The 19477-nt window shown below is 46.4% G+C and overlaps 2 protein-coding genes across 3 annotated transcripts in view; one reads left to right on the forward strand and one right to left on the reverse strand.

Moving 5' to 3' along the window:
• USP34 (ubiquitin specific peptidase 34) overlaps positions 1 to 1754 on the forward strand; it is a 283644-nt gene extending 281890 nt beyond the window's left edge. For both annotated transcript variants that reach the window (XM_031008389.3, XM_063695856.1), the window contains exons 79-80: positions 158 to 317; positions 518 to 1754. In XM_031008389.3, coding sequence (XP_030864249.2) covers positions 158 to 317; positions 518 to 1125 — 768 coding nt within the window. In that variant the 3' untranslated portion in view covers positions 1126 to 1754. The remainder of the gene's footprint in view (positions 1 to 157; positions 318 to 517) is intronic.
• A 519-nt stretch (positions 1755 to 2273) lies between these two features.
• AHSA2P (activator of HSP90 ATPase homolog 2) lies at positions 2274 to 11705 on the reverse strand. Its single transcript, XM_019021014.4, is given in 9 exon segments — positions 2274 to 2500; positions 2503 to 2571; positions 2691 to 2739; positions 3571 to 3687; positions 4386 to 4474; positions 5515 to 5629; positions 7765 to 7850; positions 10003 to 10193; positions 10815 to 11705. Coding segments are annotated over 9 exon segments (930 nt in total). The 5' UTR covers positions 10934 to 11705; the 3' UTR covers positions 2274 to 2405.
• Between the last annotated feature and the right edge of the window lie 7772 nt (positions 11706 to 19477).

Consider the following 19477-nt stretch of genomic DNA (forward strand, 5'->3'; position numbering starts at 1 on the left):
GCTTTCTGGTTTTATCATTCTAAGAATCCCAGAGAAACCAGGGTATTCTTAGGAAAGAATGGATTCCTGGGAAAATAAACATCTGCAATTAACTGTAAACAACTGCATCAAAGTGTTGGCTTTAGAATTTGAAATGTTCCTATCTGGGTTTTTGTAGGACCTGAGGGCACTCGCTTTGCTCCTGTCAGTACACACTCCCAAACAGTTAAACCCAGCTCTAATTCCAACTCTGCAAGAGCTTTTAAGTAAATGCAGGACTTGTCTGCAACAGAGAAACTCACTCCAAGAGCAAGAAGCCAAAGAAAGAAAAACTAAAGGTTAGCTTTATGGACTACTATCATTACCTTTAGGGTGGGAGGAGGGAGTAATACACTTGGTGTAACTGGTTTAATAGTTGTGTGTTCAGCTGAACCGCCTAAATATAAATGCTAGAAACAAAATTAACTTCCCACATCCCCCCCTAACGTGATCTTAATGACTTTCAGAGAAATTTCCCTTCTGGCATGTGTTTTCACAGATGATGAAGGAGCAACTCCCATTAAAAGGCGGCGTGTTAGCAGTGATGAGGAGCACACTGTAGACAGCTGCATCAGTGACATGAAAACAGAAACCAGGGAGGTCCTGACCCCAACAAGCACTTCTGACAATGAGACCAGAGACTCCTCAATTATTGATCCAGGAACTGAGCAAGATCTTCCTTCCCCTGAAAATAGTTCCGTTAAAGAATTCCGAATGGAAGTTCCATCTTCGTTTTCAGAAGACATGTCAAATATCAGGTCACAGCATGCAGAAGAACAGTCCAACAATGGTAGATATGACGACTGTAAAGAATTTAAAGACCTCCACTGTTCCAAGGATTCTACCCTAGCTGAGGAAGAATCTGAGTTCCCTTCTACTTCTATCTCTGCAGTTCTGTCTGACTTAGCTGACTTGAGAAGCTGTGATGGCCAAGCTTTGCCCTCCCAGGACCCTGAGGTTGCTTTCTCTCTCAGTTGTGGCCATTCCAGAGGACTCTTTAGTCATATGCAGCAACATGACATTTTAGATACCCTGTGTAGGACCATTGAATCTACAATCCATGTCGTCACAAGGATATCTGGCAAAGGAAACCAAGCTGCTTCTTGACATTAGGTGTAGCATGTCTACTTTTAAGTCCCTCACCCCCAACCCCCATGCTGTTTGTATAAGTTTTGCTTATTTGTTTTTGTGCTTCAGTTTGTCCAGTGCTCTCTGCTTGAATGGCAAGATAGATTTATAGGCTTAATTCTTGGTCAGGCAGAACTCCAGATGAAAAAAACTTGCATCTTCAGTATACTTCCTAAAGGGCAATCAGATAATGGATGTTTTATGTAATTAAGAGTTCACTTTAGTGGCTTTCATTTAATATGGCTGTCTGGGAAGAACAGGGTTGCCTAGCCCTGTACAATGTAATTTAAACTTACAGCATTTTTACTGTGTATGATATGGTGTCCTCTGTGCCAGTTTTGTACCTTATAGAGGCAGATTGCCTCCGATCGCTGTGGTTCTTATTATCAAAATTAAGTTTACTTGTATACGGAACAACCACAAGAAATTTGATTCTGTAAAGAATCCTCTTTAGCTGTGGCCTGGCATTATATAAATGGTGCTTTATTTAACAGAATACCTGTGGAGGAAATAAAGCACACTTGATGTAAAAATAATTGTTTTATTTTTATTGACATGACTGATTGCTATTCTGTGCACTTAATTAAACTGATTGTGATGACTTTTCATTTGTTTACATACGTTGCTTCAGTCTTCTCCGTTGCTTCAGTCTTCTCAGGTGAAAGTAGTTTCACTGGAAAGCTGTTTCACTGGAAGTGTTACCAGTAGTCCACAAAACTAATGTGTCCCCACAGACTTCTCAATCCTCTCCACACCAAAGTGCAAAACCACAGCAGGGAGATGTGGAGCAAAACACAGCCAATTTGCCCTCACCTCAGCATGCTTTTGAATGCAATATACCACTGTTTTTTACGACCTAAGATTTACACACCTTAAAAACCCGAAAGTAAAATAAAGGAATAGTGTCAACATGCCATTTATTTTTTGTCATCTTGAACTAAAAGTACAGCTGCAAGCAAGCTTGCTATAGGACAAGCTTCAGCTTGGGAAACATCAACTATCTGCACTGAGGACTTACCTATTTCCAGAGGAATATCGATGGAAGGTCAGGTTAATACTTAATTTCAGGTTGTTTGCTACTTTTAAATCAATGCAGTGTCTAGTTATAATAAAGAGTCAAACAATGCTTTACATTGTATATATGTTCATAGATTTCATCCAATATAAAATAAAGACAGTCGTTTTAAAAAAAAGATAGGGAAGAGGTAAATGTGACACTTTTTCCGCTTACAAAAAGTAATGCCTTATAAAATTTTAATTCAACCATTTAGGGGGGTCAGCTGCAGTAAACCTTTTATTTCTTCAAAATGCTGCTTCTGCCAACAGAATTTCATGTTCTCTTCTTTACAGATAGGAACTCCTTCAATTGTAATTCTGTTTGCCCTAGAGTAGGCACAAAATTCAGTGCAACCATGGCATAGTGTTCTAAGAAAAAAAATAGGAACCTTATTACCGCATTATGAAAAGGAAAATTTATCCATACGAAAAACCTAGCCTTAGTGTTTTGGGACCTTTAATATGAAGGGCACTAATTAGTAACATACCTTCTGACCAGTTCCTACATCTCCATTTCATGATGATCTTATTTGTTAACTGAAAAGAGAGGGGAAATTCCACTGAAAATCTTTTAAGACTTCCCACAATACAACACAGAAAAATCCTTTGATTGAAACTCCTAAGTACTAGAAGAATCAATGAACAACATACGGTCCTTCTTCCAGTTTATACATCAGCACCACTGATAATTGTCTTTATTGCCAAAATGTCTCAGAACAGCAGTAACATCAAGGACAGCAGGAATATATAATAATGTTTTAAGTACAGTAATAGTAACCAGAACAAAGGGCTGCTGTTAAGGTTGAGGCAACACAGACCCTCGTGATTTCGGTGCGAAAAACAGCATATACAAAAAGTAATATTAAGTAAGTTAATCCCACCTTACTTCTTCAACCTTGAGTCTACTTAACAATCCTAGATATTCACCAGTGATGTTCCCATCAAACATCTGGAATTTCCCTCCCTTTTCAGTTTCTAATACAGCAGTAGATTTAGAAAACTTTTGCACCAACTAACCAAATAAAACATATGTTATTCCAGTACACACTAAGACATAATTATGAAATACAAAATATAACAATTACTATGGTTTAAAAATCCTAAACATGTAGCTTTTACTTACAGAAAATAAAACAAACTCTCTCTTCCTAGAGGGAGAAAACTCAATGTAATGCGGACATAGTCCCAAAGAATGCCCATCTCCCCTCCAATTATTCAGAGACTATGCTCAGACTTCTGTCACCACCATCCCACATCCCTTCAATCAAAAACACAGCCACAAGGAAAACCAAAAACCAGCTCCTGTTCTTTGTAATGTATTTTCTCCCAATGTCAGCATTTAACATGCTAGCTTAGGGAGTTACTTACATCCTTTACAGTGAAGATGCTATACAGCTGCTCTACAGTTGTGTCAAACAGTTCCATCATGTGAAGAGCCACAGTGGGAATCCTTACACCCAGTGCCACTGGAGATGAGGCCTGAACCTGGAAAAGGGAAGAGGTTCCAGGGGATGATTAGCATAACAAGAGAGAAAGCTGCTTGGATTACAATAGTCTTCTCAATAAAACATCAAATGTCCCAAATTCCATACTGCCTATTCCAGACACACATAAAAGCAGCATGAAAAGCCTTTTTAGCACCACCAGTCTTGGTCTTTACTTTGGAACCAGAGCTCACTGTTCCTATAGCTCTTCAGCTCTGTTCCCAGGTTATGACTGAATACCCCTCATCCTAGCTGGACTTCCAGATACAGCCGTGAGCAGGTGAAAGACAACTGCACCTAAAGCTAAAGGGTGTCCATTACACACAAAACACCCATTCCAAGAACGGATCTAAACTCCCAATCCAAAAGTGAGCAAAGAAGGTTCTTTTATTATGCTATGTGAATCTTGAAAGTCATCTGGTTCTGTAGCCTACCAAAGAACACTGCCCTTAGGACACTCTTGAGTCAGGTATTTATCCCATAGAAAGGCGTGTCTGTTAACAATCCCTTCCATCAAGAATCAAAGTCTCATTTTATCATTTGCACAACAAAATGGGAGATCTTAGAGGACTCACGGGAGACTCAAAGGTGGAAGAAGGCCCTCGCTGTCCTCAGTTCTCCATCAACACGGCCATTCGGAGCCCTGACTCAAACACTTCCTTTACCCCTTCCCTACATTTTGGCCAACAGAGCTCATACCTGCAGGGTATTCCCACTCAGTTTTCTTTTGACAGTCAATTCCTGGGTTGCCATAGCTTTCGTTGGTAAAATCATTCCCGTTGTAAATTCTATAAAGAAACAAGGGAAGTGGTTTTAATAAGGACCTTTCTCCTTTTAAGCACAAAGAGTAAGGTAGAAAACCCAAAACAGCATGTAAGAAAATAAAACATTTATAAAAATAATTCCTGTAACATTCTGAGAATTTCAAGACCATTCCAAGTGTTTACATATAAAACTACTGATGATTAACAATGTGAGTTCCACAGCAACAAATGCCTTTTTTTCAAATGCCTCACTTTTATCAAGTTTTTGCTAAAGCAGCAAAATTTTCCAAAGTTCTTTTCCAAACAGTTAAGTTTTATATGATTAACTACTAATAGCTTTGTGGCTCTAACCTACTGTCAGACAATTTCTCACATGAGGGTGACCACTGCCTCACAAAGCTTGTCTTCACAGTATTCAAAAGCCTGTGAGCCAGCTACACGTGCGCTCTCATGGGAAAAGTGACAACCCCAAACCCATCTATGCGAACACCTACATACTCAGGTGGTAGGGTCCAAGAACGAGGTACAGAGATAAGGCACTGCTGGCCATCTTGCCTGCCTCACTTCTCTAATTTAGGGAAGACAATAACCTCACTTCCATGCAATGCGGATATTATCTAGGTATTTCTCAATTACACCTGTAATACCTGCAGTCACTTTCATCCATTCATTCATTCATCCAACAAAGATTTATTAAGCACCTACTATGTGCCAGGCATTGTGCTAGATGCTGGAGATACAGCAGTGAACAAGACAGACACCTTCCATGCCCTCATGGAGCTTATAGTCTAGCAAGGAAGTCAGACATTAAACAAGTAATTACACGAACAACTGATTTTCATTCCAGAAAACGACAATTAACAGTTCTGTAGGCAAAATGGTTCATGCTGTGTACAATACTGATGATCACTAATTATGGTCTTAACGATGACTAGCTCTCAACTTCCAGACTACAATTTATTCTGAAGTATAAACTTGCTTCTGGAGCCTCTGACCACAGTGTAGAGTATAACTTGGGTAAATAGAAAAGGGACCCTCTGGTTCACAAGGGATGCCTTCTTTACCCGTCTTAAGTGCCTTCAGGTAATCTCCAAGGGCCTCCCTGACCTTGGCAGTGCCTGCAGTTTTCATAAGATCCTTCAGTATAACCCCATCTCCTTTCTTTTTACTCACGTTGACCTACAAATCAAAAAATAGAAACCAAAGAAAGATCTGGTTTGATGTATTCTTACAACATTGGGCTGTATGGATGAGAGAACTATGGCAGTGGAGGAAGGAAAGAAGTGGATGTAAGAGATGTGATAGGGCAGGATTTTAAGGGTTTTTAATCCAGGGTCCATGACAGGGTTGGGGGCCAAACCTTGCATGGACTTCATAGAATGTAAACCCCTTAATTTGCATACAAAGTTGTGCATGTGTATGTATATAAATCCTATTGCTGATGTGGTCCATGGCTTTCATGGGGTCTAGAAATGCACTGTCCAGTATGATAGCCACTAGTCACATGTGGCTACTGAGAACCTGAAATATGGCTGGCCTGAATCAAGATTTGCTGTGTGAAATAATACGTGCCAGACTCCAAAGACTTACTACCAAAAATGAATGTAAAATACCTCATAATTTTTATATTAATTACATGCTAAAATCTTTTTTATATATACTGGGTTAAATAAAATATATTATTAAAATTAATTTCACCTGTTTATCTTTTTTTTTTTTTTTTAAGAGCTTGCATCTCGTTATGTTGCGGAGGCTAAACCCAAACTCCTGGGCTCAAACAATCCTTCCCCTCAACCTCCCAAGCAGCTGGGATTATAGGCATATGCCACTACACCTGGCTTTAATTTTTTTTTAAGGGTCTCCCTGTTGCCTAGACTGGAGTTCAGTAGCATGACCATGGCTCACTGCAGCCTCGAACTCCTGGGCTCAAGTGAGCCTCGTACCTTGGCCTCCCAAAGTGCTGGAATCACAAGTGTGAGCCACCATGCCCAGCCACAGCTTTAACTTTTTAAGTACGGCTACTAGTAAAACTTATACTGCACATGTGGCTTGCATTATATTTACATGGAACAGTGCTGGTATAGAACCCAAAAGCCACCGTAATTAGGGAAATCAAGTTCCCATACAACCCAGCCTTGGATTATATACTTTTTTGGCAGAGAGGAAAACTGGGAAAGGGAGAAGAGTAGAAGACAGGCAGAGGGAAGGAAGAAGAGAGGGAAGAAGGGGGAGACCAAGGGAGAAGGAAGCAACAGAGGGCTTTGGGGACGTCTCTAGTATTCCCAGAAGAAAAAGGTGTCAATTTGAAAAAATTTAGTGTCCCGATGCTTCAGCTGAGGTGGGCCTGATCTTGGGCCCCAGTTTGAATCTAAAGAGTTTGTTCCGTAATGCTACTGAGAGATTAAATCTTAAAAACCAGTTAAACATTCTGTTGAAAAATTTCTCAGCTGATGGATCTGACTATAACAAAGTGGAATCTCAGGCCCTGAGCAGAGGAACCACATAACTGAAGACAGAGGTCTGGGACAGCCCCCGGCCTGTGGCACTGCATAACCTTTGTGCCATAAGACATACTGCTGGGCAGGAGTCAGCCTATCTTGGAAAGCCTTCACGTTAAATACGTTCACAAATCAAAAAAAATCCTTTGTCAGACTACCCTCGTTTGAAAAATATAGCGGCTGTACAAATGGTCTCACCCCCAAAACCCAGCTTTCAGCCAAAAGAGGGCACTAACTTGAAGCCAAGCATGGGAGTTACACAAGGCTCTGTCTCCCAAGAGAACCAAGAGAGCCACAAAAGCAACACGTACTAACTGGGTAGTTTACAAAAAACCGTGAGGCATAACCAAGGGAGATATAGCAGCTAAAGGCTGAGACTTTTCACCATTAAAGGGAAACGGCAAAGGTGCAGGAGAAGAGAGAGAGTCACATTCATCAAGCCATGCAAGCTGCCTGAGCAGTTTACAGTGCACACACTGTCACATCTAACGTGACAACACCCCTGGAAGAGAAATTAACCCCTTTTCACAGATGAGGAGGCTAAGGAGGGTGCAGCCAGCTGCCCAGGCCCCTTGCCTGGTCCTCGGGGGAGCTCAGGGCTTCCTGGGGCTTACTCTTTCCTGTACCACTCCAGCTCCACACAACACGCTGCCCCCACAGTACGGCAATCCTTCTCGGCAAACAGGCCCTCCACAAGGCACCCGAACTACCACACAGGAACCACACAGTCTGATCAACACTATTTGAAATGCCCAATGTCTGTAGCAGAAGCTTGACTGAAAAAAGAACAAAAGAAATAGAAACTTGATCACATACCTCAGTGTCATCTACTTCATTTTCCTCAGAAAGACTGGGTATTTCAATCAATCCCTTGTGCTTCACTCCAGATTCTTTAACGATGCCTAAAATGAGCAAAATGGGTTCTTCAATTATAATACAAAGTAACAACTGGGCCAGGCACTGTGGCACATGCCTATAATCTCAGCACTTTGAAAGGCTGTGGTGAGAGGATGGATTGAGCCCAGGAGTTTAAAGACCATCCTGGGCAACACAGGGAGACACTGTCTCTACAAAATAAAATTATCTGGGCATGGTGGCACACACCTGTGGTCCCAGTTACTTGGAAGGCTGAGGTGGGAGGATTGCTGGGAGGTCAAGGCTGCAGTGAGCCTTGTCTCAAAAAAGAAAAAAAAATTGATTTCATGAAAAACTGCCCTACCTCACTGAATAGCTCAGGTGCCCTCACAGGGTTCCACCACTCCAGGGCCCCCTGAGCAGCCACGGAAGAAAGGTCAGGCAGGCCATGGCCAAGGAGAGGGCATGAGGAGTCAGCAGCCCGCCATCCTGAGACGAGTGTGGGGCAAGTGCACCCATATTCCTCTTCTTGTCCCAGGGTACTCTTTGCCTGGGCAAAGCAGGATAAAGGAGTACCTTGAAGGGGAGAAGCAGTCACAAAAGCGATGGAAGGACAGAAAGGGACAGTATGTTCTGACCATGGAGGGGAGGGAGGCTCTGGCTTGGGGACATTGTGTGGGGGATACCAGGCAGGTAGACTTCTCTCAGGACTAGAGTGTTGCCTCCTCCCCAGTGGGTCCCAGCTGCCACCCTAGAGACTCGCTGCTGGAGGAGAGCAGCTGGGAGGTGTTCGGACAAGCCCTAACAGCCTGTCCTCTGGCTGCTGCCTGGCAGTGGCTGGGTCTTATCCTTGCAAAGCAGCCAAGGGAGATGGAAAAGACACAAGGCCCACAAGGTTCCTCAGGCCTTAGGGCTCGGTGCTGGGGGAGTGGGCAGGGAGCCAGACTGCTATGATCCAGACAGCAGCAGACACAGGGGGCTGCAAGAGAGGCAAACTCCCAGCCAGAGGAGTTCTGAGCCTGTTCTGAGGCGAAGGGGGAAGGGCTGAACACCCTCGTCTGTGAGAAAGGCAGCCAGCAGGGCAGAGGCTCGAGGCCAACTCACTGGACTGCTCTGGGGCACACACTCCAGATAGGAGCTGACTCCTGAGCTGAGGCTCAAACCCTAACTCCTCCTCTTCCCTTCCCTGCATCTCCACAGACTTGGCTCCCTCAACAAGGACTGAGTGCGCACACGCTGTCTGCCCAGCCAGGATCGAGGCACCACTGGAGAACTGAACCCACAGACCCCAAAAGTGGACACACCCAAAATGCCCGGCAACTGATAAATGGAGAAACAGAATGCAGTATATGCACCTGTGGAATATTCATCAGCCATAAAAAAGAATAAAGTGCTGCTACCTGACACAACACGGATGACCGTTGAACACATTATGAAGTAAAAGAAGGCAGACACCAAAAAACACATCCTACATGATTCATCTATGTGAAATGTTCAGAGGCCAATCCAGAGAAAACGGGTGAGCAGACACCAGGGACTGGGGAAGAGGAGGGCAACAAGAGTGACTGCTCATGGGTCCAGGGTTTTGTTTTGGGGTGGTGAAATGTTCCTAAATTGATTGTAGTGATGGCTGCACAACTCTGTGACTATACCGAAAACCAATAAATTATACACACTAAATGAGTGAATTATGTCTCAAAAGAGCCGTTTTTTAAAAAAAAATCCCTACCCTACTGAATGACAGAAAGATGGAACAGGACAGTAAGCAAAATAGTTTTGTAAAGCAAGTTTCAGTGCCTTGGGGAAAAATAAAGTAGGGAAGAAAGATGGCACAAGGCAGGAGTCTCCAAGGATGCACAGAGATGGCTTTACTCAGGACAAAGACCTCAAGGAGGCAGGCAGCTACCTGGGGGAAGAGTGCTCCAGGCAGCAATGCTGGGAGACTCGTGTTCACAAGGGCCTGGTAGAAGAGGGCCCAGCTGACAGCAATGAGCTCTAAGCAGCTGCGAGTACTGCGAGAAGGGAAACCCCCATCCTTCTTGGCCCATGGAACTCAAGTGTGGCCAGAGTGTCAGGATCTACTAACGCTGATTCAGGAGCCAGTCAGTGTGCCAGGCCCATAGCAGGGGCTGTAAAAACATTCGCTGAATGATGAACGCACTTTGTCCCCAGCCCCACTAGGACCGAGGCCCCTGTTACCTTTCCAGCCCAGTTTGATGTTCCACTCATAGAAGAAAATCAGCTTTCCTTTGCGGCTGCTGCACGAAGCCTCCCCTTCCACCTGCTTCAACTCGTTGATCTCGCCGCGGCCAGCGTCATTATCCACAACGATGCCCACCAGGAGCTCCTGGAACTTCCCTTTGGACCAGCTGGTGGCATCCCGCTCTGTCCTGCCAGGGACCAGAAAGTCGTGAATGGAAGCCCCATCTGGGATCCACCTGCCTGGGTGCCAGGGTCACGTCCAAGCCCAGCCCAGATCGGCCCAAGTCCTCTCAAGCAGCCTCGAAACCTGCCAACCTCCAATGTGCTCCTCAAACCTGCTTTCTACCAAATTCTTTTCATCCTGCTCAGTTCTTTAAGATATTATTGTCCACTATGCAAGTAGTATTCTGTCTTAAAAACACTGGCTTATTTAAGGGAGGAGGATCTACCTAGCTCGCCCACTGGAAATAGGCAAAGCCTAGGCCACATGGAAAGTAGCAGTAGTGAAATAATCAGAATCATGACAATACCAGCTATCAAGCGTCTTCGCATATACATCGTCTAATGTAATCTTCCCAGGTAATACTCTCACTTTAGGGGACAGAAACGAGCTGAGAGAAATGACATGTCCATGGGGCCAAGGCTAGGACACTAGAAAGTCAGATCTAGCTCACGCCTGTAATCCCAGCACTTTGGTAGGCCCAGGCGGGCGGATCACGAGATCTGGAGTTCGAGAGCAGCCTGACCAACATGGTGAAACCCTGTCTCTACTAAAAATACAAACATCAGACGGACGTAGTGGCACGCACCTGTAGTCCCAGCTACTCATCAGGCTGAAGCAGGAGACTCGCTTTAACTCTGGAAGCTGAGGTTGCAGCGAGCCAAGATTGCCCATGCCCTCAGAGCTCCTCCGGACCAGCCAAGTCATGCTCCTCTGGGGACCGGCCTCAGCATCCCCTCGAGGGCCTGGAGGGACCACAGCCCCGGCCAGAGGCGCAGGGCAGAGGACATCCCTTCCGGAGGTTCCGCGGCGAAGGGCTGCCGACCTCCCCCCACGCGCCAGGTGAGGCGCGTAAAGGAAGAGGAGCTTGTCTCACTCACAGAGGGCCCGGCTCGCGGGCGGCGCCTGCGGGGTGGGCGCGAACTGAGATCCAAATTTCTGCCCTTTCCACTACGTTCCATACCCCCGCCCCTAACACAGTTTCTCAATCCAGCTCCCTTCTAACTCCCCGAAACATCCAGAGGGGTTGGCGGGAGGAGAAGGGAAGGCCCTCAGGCCACAGACGGTGGGAGTGGAAAGGTCTGTCGGAAGTCACTCTTGGGGCCCAACCCAACTTTCAAAGAGAGGCAGCTGCAACCCTCCTCGCCGGTCTCCGTACTCAAGGACTCTCCCGAGCCGAGAGGCGAAGGCCGAGCCCTGCGTCCAGCAGCTCAGGATGGGGGGCGGCCCCCTGGCCCCGCGGCCCCGCACAGACCCCAGGGCAGCCCCGGCTCCCGCGGCCCGGCCCTCCCCAGATCCCGGAAGGAAGCCGCCGCCGGCCGCGCCAGTGCCAGTTGTTCACGTTGGTCCTGTCCTCCCGCTCCTCCACGATCCAGTGCGGGTCCCCCTGGCCCCACTTGGCCATGGCGGCGAGGACTAGGCGGAAAACAAGGAAACGCCGCGGCGCCTAAGGCTCCGAAGCCGGCGTTTCCGGCCGCCGAGCCCCGGGGCGGCGCGTTCGCAGCTCCCAGAAACTGCCAGAAGGCCCCGCCCCCGACCCCGCCGCGGCGCGCCCGGGAGCCCCAGCCGGGATCTGGGAGGCGGGGACGCGGGGACGCGCGGGCGGGGAGGGGCTGTGGCCGCCGGGGTTCCGCTGTGCGTCTCCTAACGCTAGGGCGGGACGGGGCTGCCTGGGCCGCCTGCGAAGGGCGGAGGGCGCTGCAGGGCCCGCGGTGCCGGCGGGCTCGTGGTTCCCGGCGCCGGGAAGCAGGGCGCTGAGTAGCGGGTGCCTGAGAGTCCAACCGGCAGTGCAGACGCAACATGGCCATCAGGTGGCCTCGGCAGGCTCCCTATAGCCCTCGAGGACACGACCTCGAACGCCCAGGTCGCTGTAAGACCGGCCTTTGGGGCCACAGCGCGCACCCGTCACACCGTTTGCGGATTTCGCCTAAGAGCGAGTCCGCGCCCAGTTGCCGCGCTGCGGTTTTTTCCGCGACGCAGTCTCTCGCCCTTCCGCCTTCCCGGCACCTTTCCAACTAGTCCCATGTTACTGCAGGAGTATTTCCATTTTATTCACGTAATAATCCTTTAGAGAGAACGAAAGAATGTGATTGCAAACGCATATTACTGTAAACTGATGCACTTTATCATGGAGTATTAATGATTCCTTTCACGAATTTTCGGCTTCTAGCTAAAACTGCACGAACTATTTGGACAATGTTACTGGGGTGTTCTCTGCTAACTACATGGGTAGTTAGCACAGAAATGGGTAGAACAGTGAAAAGGTGGAAGCATCTGACTGTTCTCTTCCCTTATGCCGACCTGTCCTTTGCCTGCGGTCATCCACGAAATACACTCACGAGTGGAGACATTTTCTCCATTTGCCTACCGGAGCTACCACGTTCCAACATTATCTTCCAGAAAGCTACAACAGTCATGTAAACACACTGCTTCAAGGCGTTTTGACCTCAAAACAAAAAGACGTTTTGATTTCACCTTTCACACTTCACTAAAGCAGCTATAACAGAGTCACATGAAGGAGCAGCGTGGTGGGGTTGCCTGATCTTAAGAAGCCTCATTTCCGCTGCTAAGGAGCTTGCACTTGGCCATACAGGCAATGGGCAACCACTGAGGCAACCTAAATGGAGAGATGACACGATCAGATGTGTTCTAGAACAATCAGTCTTGGCAGGGCGCGGTGGCTCACGCCTGTAATCCCAGCACTTTGGGAGGCCGAGGCGGGCGCATCAGGAGGTCAGGATATCGAGACCATCCTGGCTAACAAGGTGAAACCCCGTCTCTACTAAAAATACAAAAATTAAGCCAGGCATGGTGGTGGGTGCCTGTAGTCCCAGCTACTCGGGAGGCTGAGGCAGGAGAATGGCGTGAACCCGGGAGGCGGAGCTTCCATTGAGCCGAGATCGCGCCACTGCGCTCCAGCCTGGGCAACAGAGGGAGACTCCGTCTCAAAAAAAAAAAAAAAAAAAATCATTCTTACGGACTTTTGGACAATGGACCAGGGTAAGATGGAAACTGGAAGGAGGGGGACTTCCCAGGGTGGAGAAGGGGTGACAAATATTCAGGGATGAGAGGTGTTCAGAAGTGGAATGTAAGTGCGTCAGACACTGGGGTGCAGCAGAGAAATAACGTTTTGTTCAGCAACTGGGACTTGCAGGTTGGTTAGTAGCCGCACCCTCAGAGGCTAGAATGGAAAGAGGCTGGAATGAGGCTTGGGCTATAACTCTGGGAAAAATCAGCAGGTAAGAAGTAGGCAGGGAAGAGGGGGCCTGCAAAGAGCGACTAAGAAGGAGGAAGGCAACCACAAAGGCATTTAATCAGGGAACCAGGGTGCACGGTAGAAGCAGTGGCCGTCATCAAGTGTGGAAAAGTATGAGTCGGATGATAAAGGTATATAAAGATATGTATTGGGTGTAACAACAAAGAAGGTACTTGGGCCCTTTGCAGAGAGCAGTTTCAGTGAACAATGGGGCAGAAGCTGGGTCACGGGTAACGAGTGAATGGGAGGTGAGAGGGTGGAGACTGCTTTCAGAATGTTGGGCAAGGACAGGTAAGACAATTGGACAGTAATGAGATAGGTACATGGATGAAGGGAGTTTTTGCCTTTTCCCTTTAACTGTTTATGTCTGCTGGTGGGGATCAGCTGGCGAAAAGAGGGACAAGTGGTTCAGCCAAGTCCCAGAAGCCATGGGAGGAGATGAGTCCAAAGGGTCAGCCTGCAATAGGAAGACCCAAAATAATGTTGGAACGTGGTAGCTCCGGTAGGCAAATGGAGAAAATGCCTCCACTCATGAGCGTATTTTGTGGATGACTGCAGGCAAAGGACAGGTTGGCACAGGGGAAGAGAACAGCCAGCTGCTTCCACCCTTTCACTGTCCTACCCATTTCTCTACTAAGATCAGAAAGATCAGAATGGATGTTTCTCTACCTATCTTGGTTTTGACTGGTTTGATGTGGGAGAGGATGCAAGGGAGGTGGCAAGTTGCACAACTTCAGGTGGCAGCTTACCTGCAGCAAAGTGAGGGTGACAACACTGACAGGCTTTGGGGGAAGAAATGCAAAATCCTCTCAAGTATGTCCTTTCTCCCATAACCAACCTGTGCTGGGGTAGATCCAGATTATTTTCACCTTTTTTAAACAAGTCCACCACACTTTCTCTGTCTCGAGAGAAAGGGGTTGAAAAATGTACATATCCAGGATTGCCATTTTTTTGTTTTTTTGTGACAGAGTCTCGCTCTGTTGCCCAGGCTGGAGTGCAGTGGCATGATCTCAGCTCACTGCAACCTCCGCCTCCCAGGTTCAAGCAATTCCCCTTCCTCAGCTTCCCAAGTAGCTGGAATTACAGGCGTGTGCCACCACGCCCGGCTAATTTTTGTATTTTTAGTAGAGACAGGGTTTCACCATATCGGCCAGGCTGGTCTTGAACTCCTGACCTCAGGTGATCCACCCGCCTTGGCCTCCCAAAATGCTGGGATTATAGGCGTGAGCCACCGCACCCAGCCCAGGATTGACTCTTATTAGCAATGCACTAGAGAATCAGGAGTTGGATGCCAGTTTCACATCACAGTAGACCCATGAGCTGCTAAGGGTCTGCTTTTGAGGAAGTCACTATTCCATTTTCTTTTTATAATTTTGGTGCCTATCCCTTAGTTTGATTTAATTCCTTTAATATTTGTTGAGCTACCAGCATGCAAATGTCCCAAGCACACTGCCACCATAGCACATAGCACTGTGTGTAGCCTTTGCTCTCAAGCTCTGTTATCTTCACTGGCCTGCTCACCTTGAGGGCAAACACGCTTCCTCCTCTTTATCCCGATGCCAGAGCTGTGCCAAGCACATAGTGGGCACCAAGGAAATATTTCTTTAGATGACTGGGTGAATGATGGAATGAATATTTCTCAAACTTGTGTGTTCCAGCTTATTAATAGGCTCTTAATGGGCTATAAAATTAATTTTAGCAGAGGTAAAATTTTACAAGAGGTACCAACCATCGTTTTTATCTGAATGAAATAGAATTGAGTTTAAATGATCAGAGTGGTTACATATAGTAAAGGTAAATATTGTTTCTTAAATCATTGGGGGCTGTGTGTGTGTGTGGTGATGTATTATGCTTAGACTATGTTTGTTTGTTTTTTAAGTTTGAAAGCCACTGCTGTAGCAGATCCAAAGATAAGTACAATAGCTTACAACTAACAGTTCTTCTGTTTTGCACATTGTAGAATCTCTCGTGCCCAGCGCACAGCAGATCTCAATAAATATTTGTGAAATACGTTAGTTCATAAGAGTGGATGAAGTCATTTGTTGGTGGAATATGAAAGAAGAACTGGGCCTTGATGGATGAATGGAATTTCAACAGGTAGAGAGATGGGAGAGTTCCTTCCAGACCAAAGAAGAATCACATCAGCAAAGATGTGCAAGTTAGGAATGAGTGGAAAGTAGGATGGGCACAAAGCAGAATGGGTGAGAAGACAAAAGTGAGGACATTTTGAGGGGCGAGTGAAAGCCACCATGAAGTCTTTTTATACCATCAGTGAAGAAATGTGTGCTGAGTTGTGTCTCCTCTAGCAGCAGTGGCCCACACCGGCCGCCCACACTGGCAGGCTCTGAAGCCCTGTGCTTGGATCCAAGTCTTGGCTCTGCTACTTACCAGATGAGTGACCTTAGGCAAGTTCCTTAATCTCTGTGTACTTCATTGTTTCTAAAATTGAAATAGTGTTACCATCTATCTGCATTAGGATCAGATTCCACTGCTAGTAACTGTGGGAGACCAAAATTTGAAGGATTGTTGAGCTGAAGACAGTTAAGAAGCCAGCCGGGCACGGATGGATCTTTGCATGGATCTTTGCAAGGTCTTCCTAATGGCCTCTCTGTCCCTGCTAGTCTCTTTCTCCTCTAGTCCAGCCTCCATTACCTCCATGCAAGCACTCTGATATAACTGCTTGCTCTGCTTAACATTCATCAGTGGCTCCCCACACCCACCCCCTTAGCAAGGCTGCACACTGAAGGTCTGGCCCAGCCTGCCTTTCCAGCCCATCTTGCATTGCACCATTGCTTGCACTCTGCACAGCAGTCTACCTGGGCTCTCCAGTACACCCGTGCATTTACACTTTCAGGATGCTTTGCCTGGTGGGCCCTTTCCACCCAAGCCTCCAGTACCAAGTCTTTAATTTAGTTTCTTCCTCTGCAAAACTTCCTTGTTGTCTCCTTCACCACTCAGAGAGTCCCCTCTGTCAGTAAATTATATCATAGACTTTTTAAAGAGTCAGGATCTCACTCTGTCACCCAGGTTGGAGTGCAGTGGTGTGATCACAGCTCACTTCAGCCTCTTACTCCTGGGCTCAAGTGATCCTCCTGCCCCAGCCTCCTGAGTCACTGGGATTTTAGGTGTGAGCCACTGCACAAGGCACAGACATTTTAATAGCTCTGAAACCAGGGGGCACCTTCACTTGGCAGTGTCTTAAAACTGCTCTTCACCTCTGCTGAAGTCAAGTACTTTGCAAGAGGACTGATGTTTGCTTTCCCCATCACCTGGGGCAGTACCAAACTGAGTCTCTGTGGCAGGCAGCCTCTAAGATGACCCTCACCTATCCCTCCCTCTTGGTATTTGTGCCCTTCTGTAATCCCCTCCCCTTGAGTGTAGGCTGGACCTGGTGACTTGTTTCCGATGCACAGAATACAGCAAAAGTGATGAGATGTTCCTTACAGGATTAGGTTACCAAAAGACTGCGTTGTTTTTTTTTTTTTTTTGAGACGGAGTCCCGCTCTGTCGCCAGGCTGGAGTGCAGTGGCATGATTTCAGCTCACTGCAACCTCCACCTCCCAGGTTCAAGCGATTCTCCTGCCTCAGCCTCCCGAGTAGCTGGGATTACAGGCACACGCCACTATGCCCGGCTAATTTTTGTATTTTTAGTAGAGATGAGGTTTCACCATGTTGGCCAGGATGGTCTCGATCTCCTGACCTTGTGATCTGCCCACCTCAGCCTCCCAAAGTGCTGGGATTACAAGCATGAGCCATCGTGCCCGGCCTTTTTTTTTTTTTTTAATTGAGACAGAGTCTTGCTCTGTCAACCAGGCTGGGGTGCAGTGGCACGATCTCGGCTCACTGCAACCTCCGCCTCCTGGGTTCAAGTGATTCTCCTGCCTTAGCCTCCCGAGTAGCTGGGATTACAGGTGCCTGCCACCATGCCAAGCTGATTTTTATATTTTTAGTAGAGATGGGGTTTCACCATGTTGGCCAGGCTGGTCTCAAATTCCTGACCTTAGGTGATCCGCCCACCTCAGCATCCCAAAGTGCTGGGATTACAGTCATGAGCAACCGCGCCCGGCCAAAACTCCCCATCTTCTTGCTGGTGGGTTGCCTACCTCTCTCTCTCCCTCTTTCCCTCTTCCTCTTTTCCTGAGCCTCATTTGGAGGAAACAAGCAAGTTTACGCATGAGTTAAGTTTTGCAAGTTTATCACAGGGTACATTCTAGCCAGTGGCATGCAGAATGGAAAGGTGCATATACTTTCAATTTTGACAGAAACTGCCCAGTTATCCTCCAGAAAGATTTACCAGTTGACACAGTTGACCCCTATACAACATGGGAGGTTTAGAGGCACTGACGCCCCTACACGGTCAGAAATTTGTGTATAACTTTTGGCTTCCCCAAAACTTAACTATTACTAGCCTACTGTTGGCTGGAAGCCTTATCTAGAAGAGTTGATTAACATATATTTTGTATATTATGTATATTAAATTTACCATATTCTTTTTTTTTTTTTGAGACAGATCTCACTGTGTCGCCCAGGCTGGAGTGCAGTGGCACAATCTCGGCTCATTGCAAGCTCCGCCACCTGGGTTCACGCCATTCTCCTGCCTCAGCCTCCCGAGTAGCTGGGACTACAGGTGCCTGCCACCATGCCCGGCTAATTTTTTGTATTTTTTAGTAGAGGCGGGGTTTCACTATGTTAGCCAGGATGGTCTCGATCTCCTGACCTCATGATCTGCCCGCCTCGGCCTCCCAAAGTGCTGGGATTACAGATGTGAGCCACCGTGCCCAGCCTTAAATTTACCATATTCTTACAATAAAGTAAGCTAGATAAAAGAAAGTATTATTAAGAAAATCATAAGGAAGGCTGGGCATGGTGGCTCACATCTGTAATCCCAGCACATTGGGAGACCAAGGCAGGCGGATCACCTGAGGTCAGGAGTTCAAGACCACCCTGGCCAACATGATGAAACCCCACTTCTACAAAAATACAAAAATTAGCCGGGCATGATAGCAGGTACCTGTAATCCCAGCTACTTGGGAGGCTGAGGCAAGACAATCGCTTTAACCCGGGAGGCAGAGGTTGTAGTGAGTCGAGATCATGCCACTGCACTCCAGCCTGGGCGACAGAGTGAGACTCTGTCTCAAAAAAAAGAAAAAAATATTATAAGGAAGAGATAATATATTTACTGTTCATTAAGGGGAAGTGGATCACCATAAAGTTCTTCATTCTGATAGTCATCATGCTGAGTAGGCTAAGGAGGAGGAAGAGGAGGGCTTGGTCTTACTGCCTCAAGGGTGGCAGAGGCGGAAGAGATGGAGGAGGTAGAAGGGGAGGCAGGAGAGGCAGGCGCACACTCAGTAACTTTTACTGAAAAAAATCTGCATATAAGTGGGCCCATGTTGTTCAAGGGTCAGTTACTTTTGTCTAATGAGAATTCTTTTCCTCCTCCTCTTTAACCCTTCACCAGTATCAGCCATCTTTCTAACATTTGACAGTCTGATAGATTAAAAAAATCAATATAATTTTTTTATAAATAAGATACTTATTGTTTTACTTTAGATTATTTTTATGAAGTCAGGTGAGCATCTAAAATTTTTTGGCCATTTATTTTTCTGCCTATACATATTATCTCTGCCAATTTAAAACTAGGTGATTCATATTTTCTTATTCCTATGGATGAAATAATTTCTTACGTATCTGAATGTTCTTAATCATTTCTTTATAACGAAATCAACCTTTGGTCATAAATTTAAAAAAAAAAACAAAAAAGTTTCCCAGCATAACAATCACCAAAGTCAATAATGCTGGAGACTGTGTTTGGTGGAATCATGATAAATAGGGGATTGAGCAGTAAGTACGTTGAGCATAATGGAAGCCAGATTTCTCATTATTAGAGAAGGGGGTTACAAATATGGAGTGAGTAAAGCTAGAATAGGCCCTACTGGATTGGAATTGGAGGTGCTGGTATGAGCTCATTGTCATGTATAAGGATAGATAGCTAC

Source organism: Gorilla gorilla, chromosome 12 (assembly GCF_029281585.2).
Source record: "Gorilla gorilla gorilla isolate KB3781 chromosome 12, NHGRI_mGorGor1-v2.1_pri, whole genome shotgun sequence".
Lineage (NCBI taxonomy): Eukaryota > Metazoa > Chordata > Mammalia > Primates > Hominidae > Gorilla > Gorilla gorilla.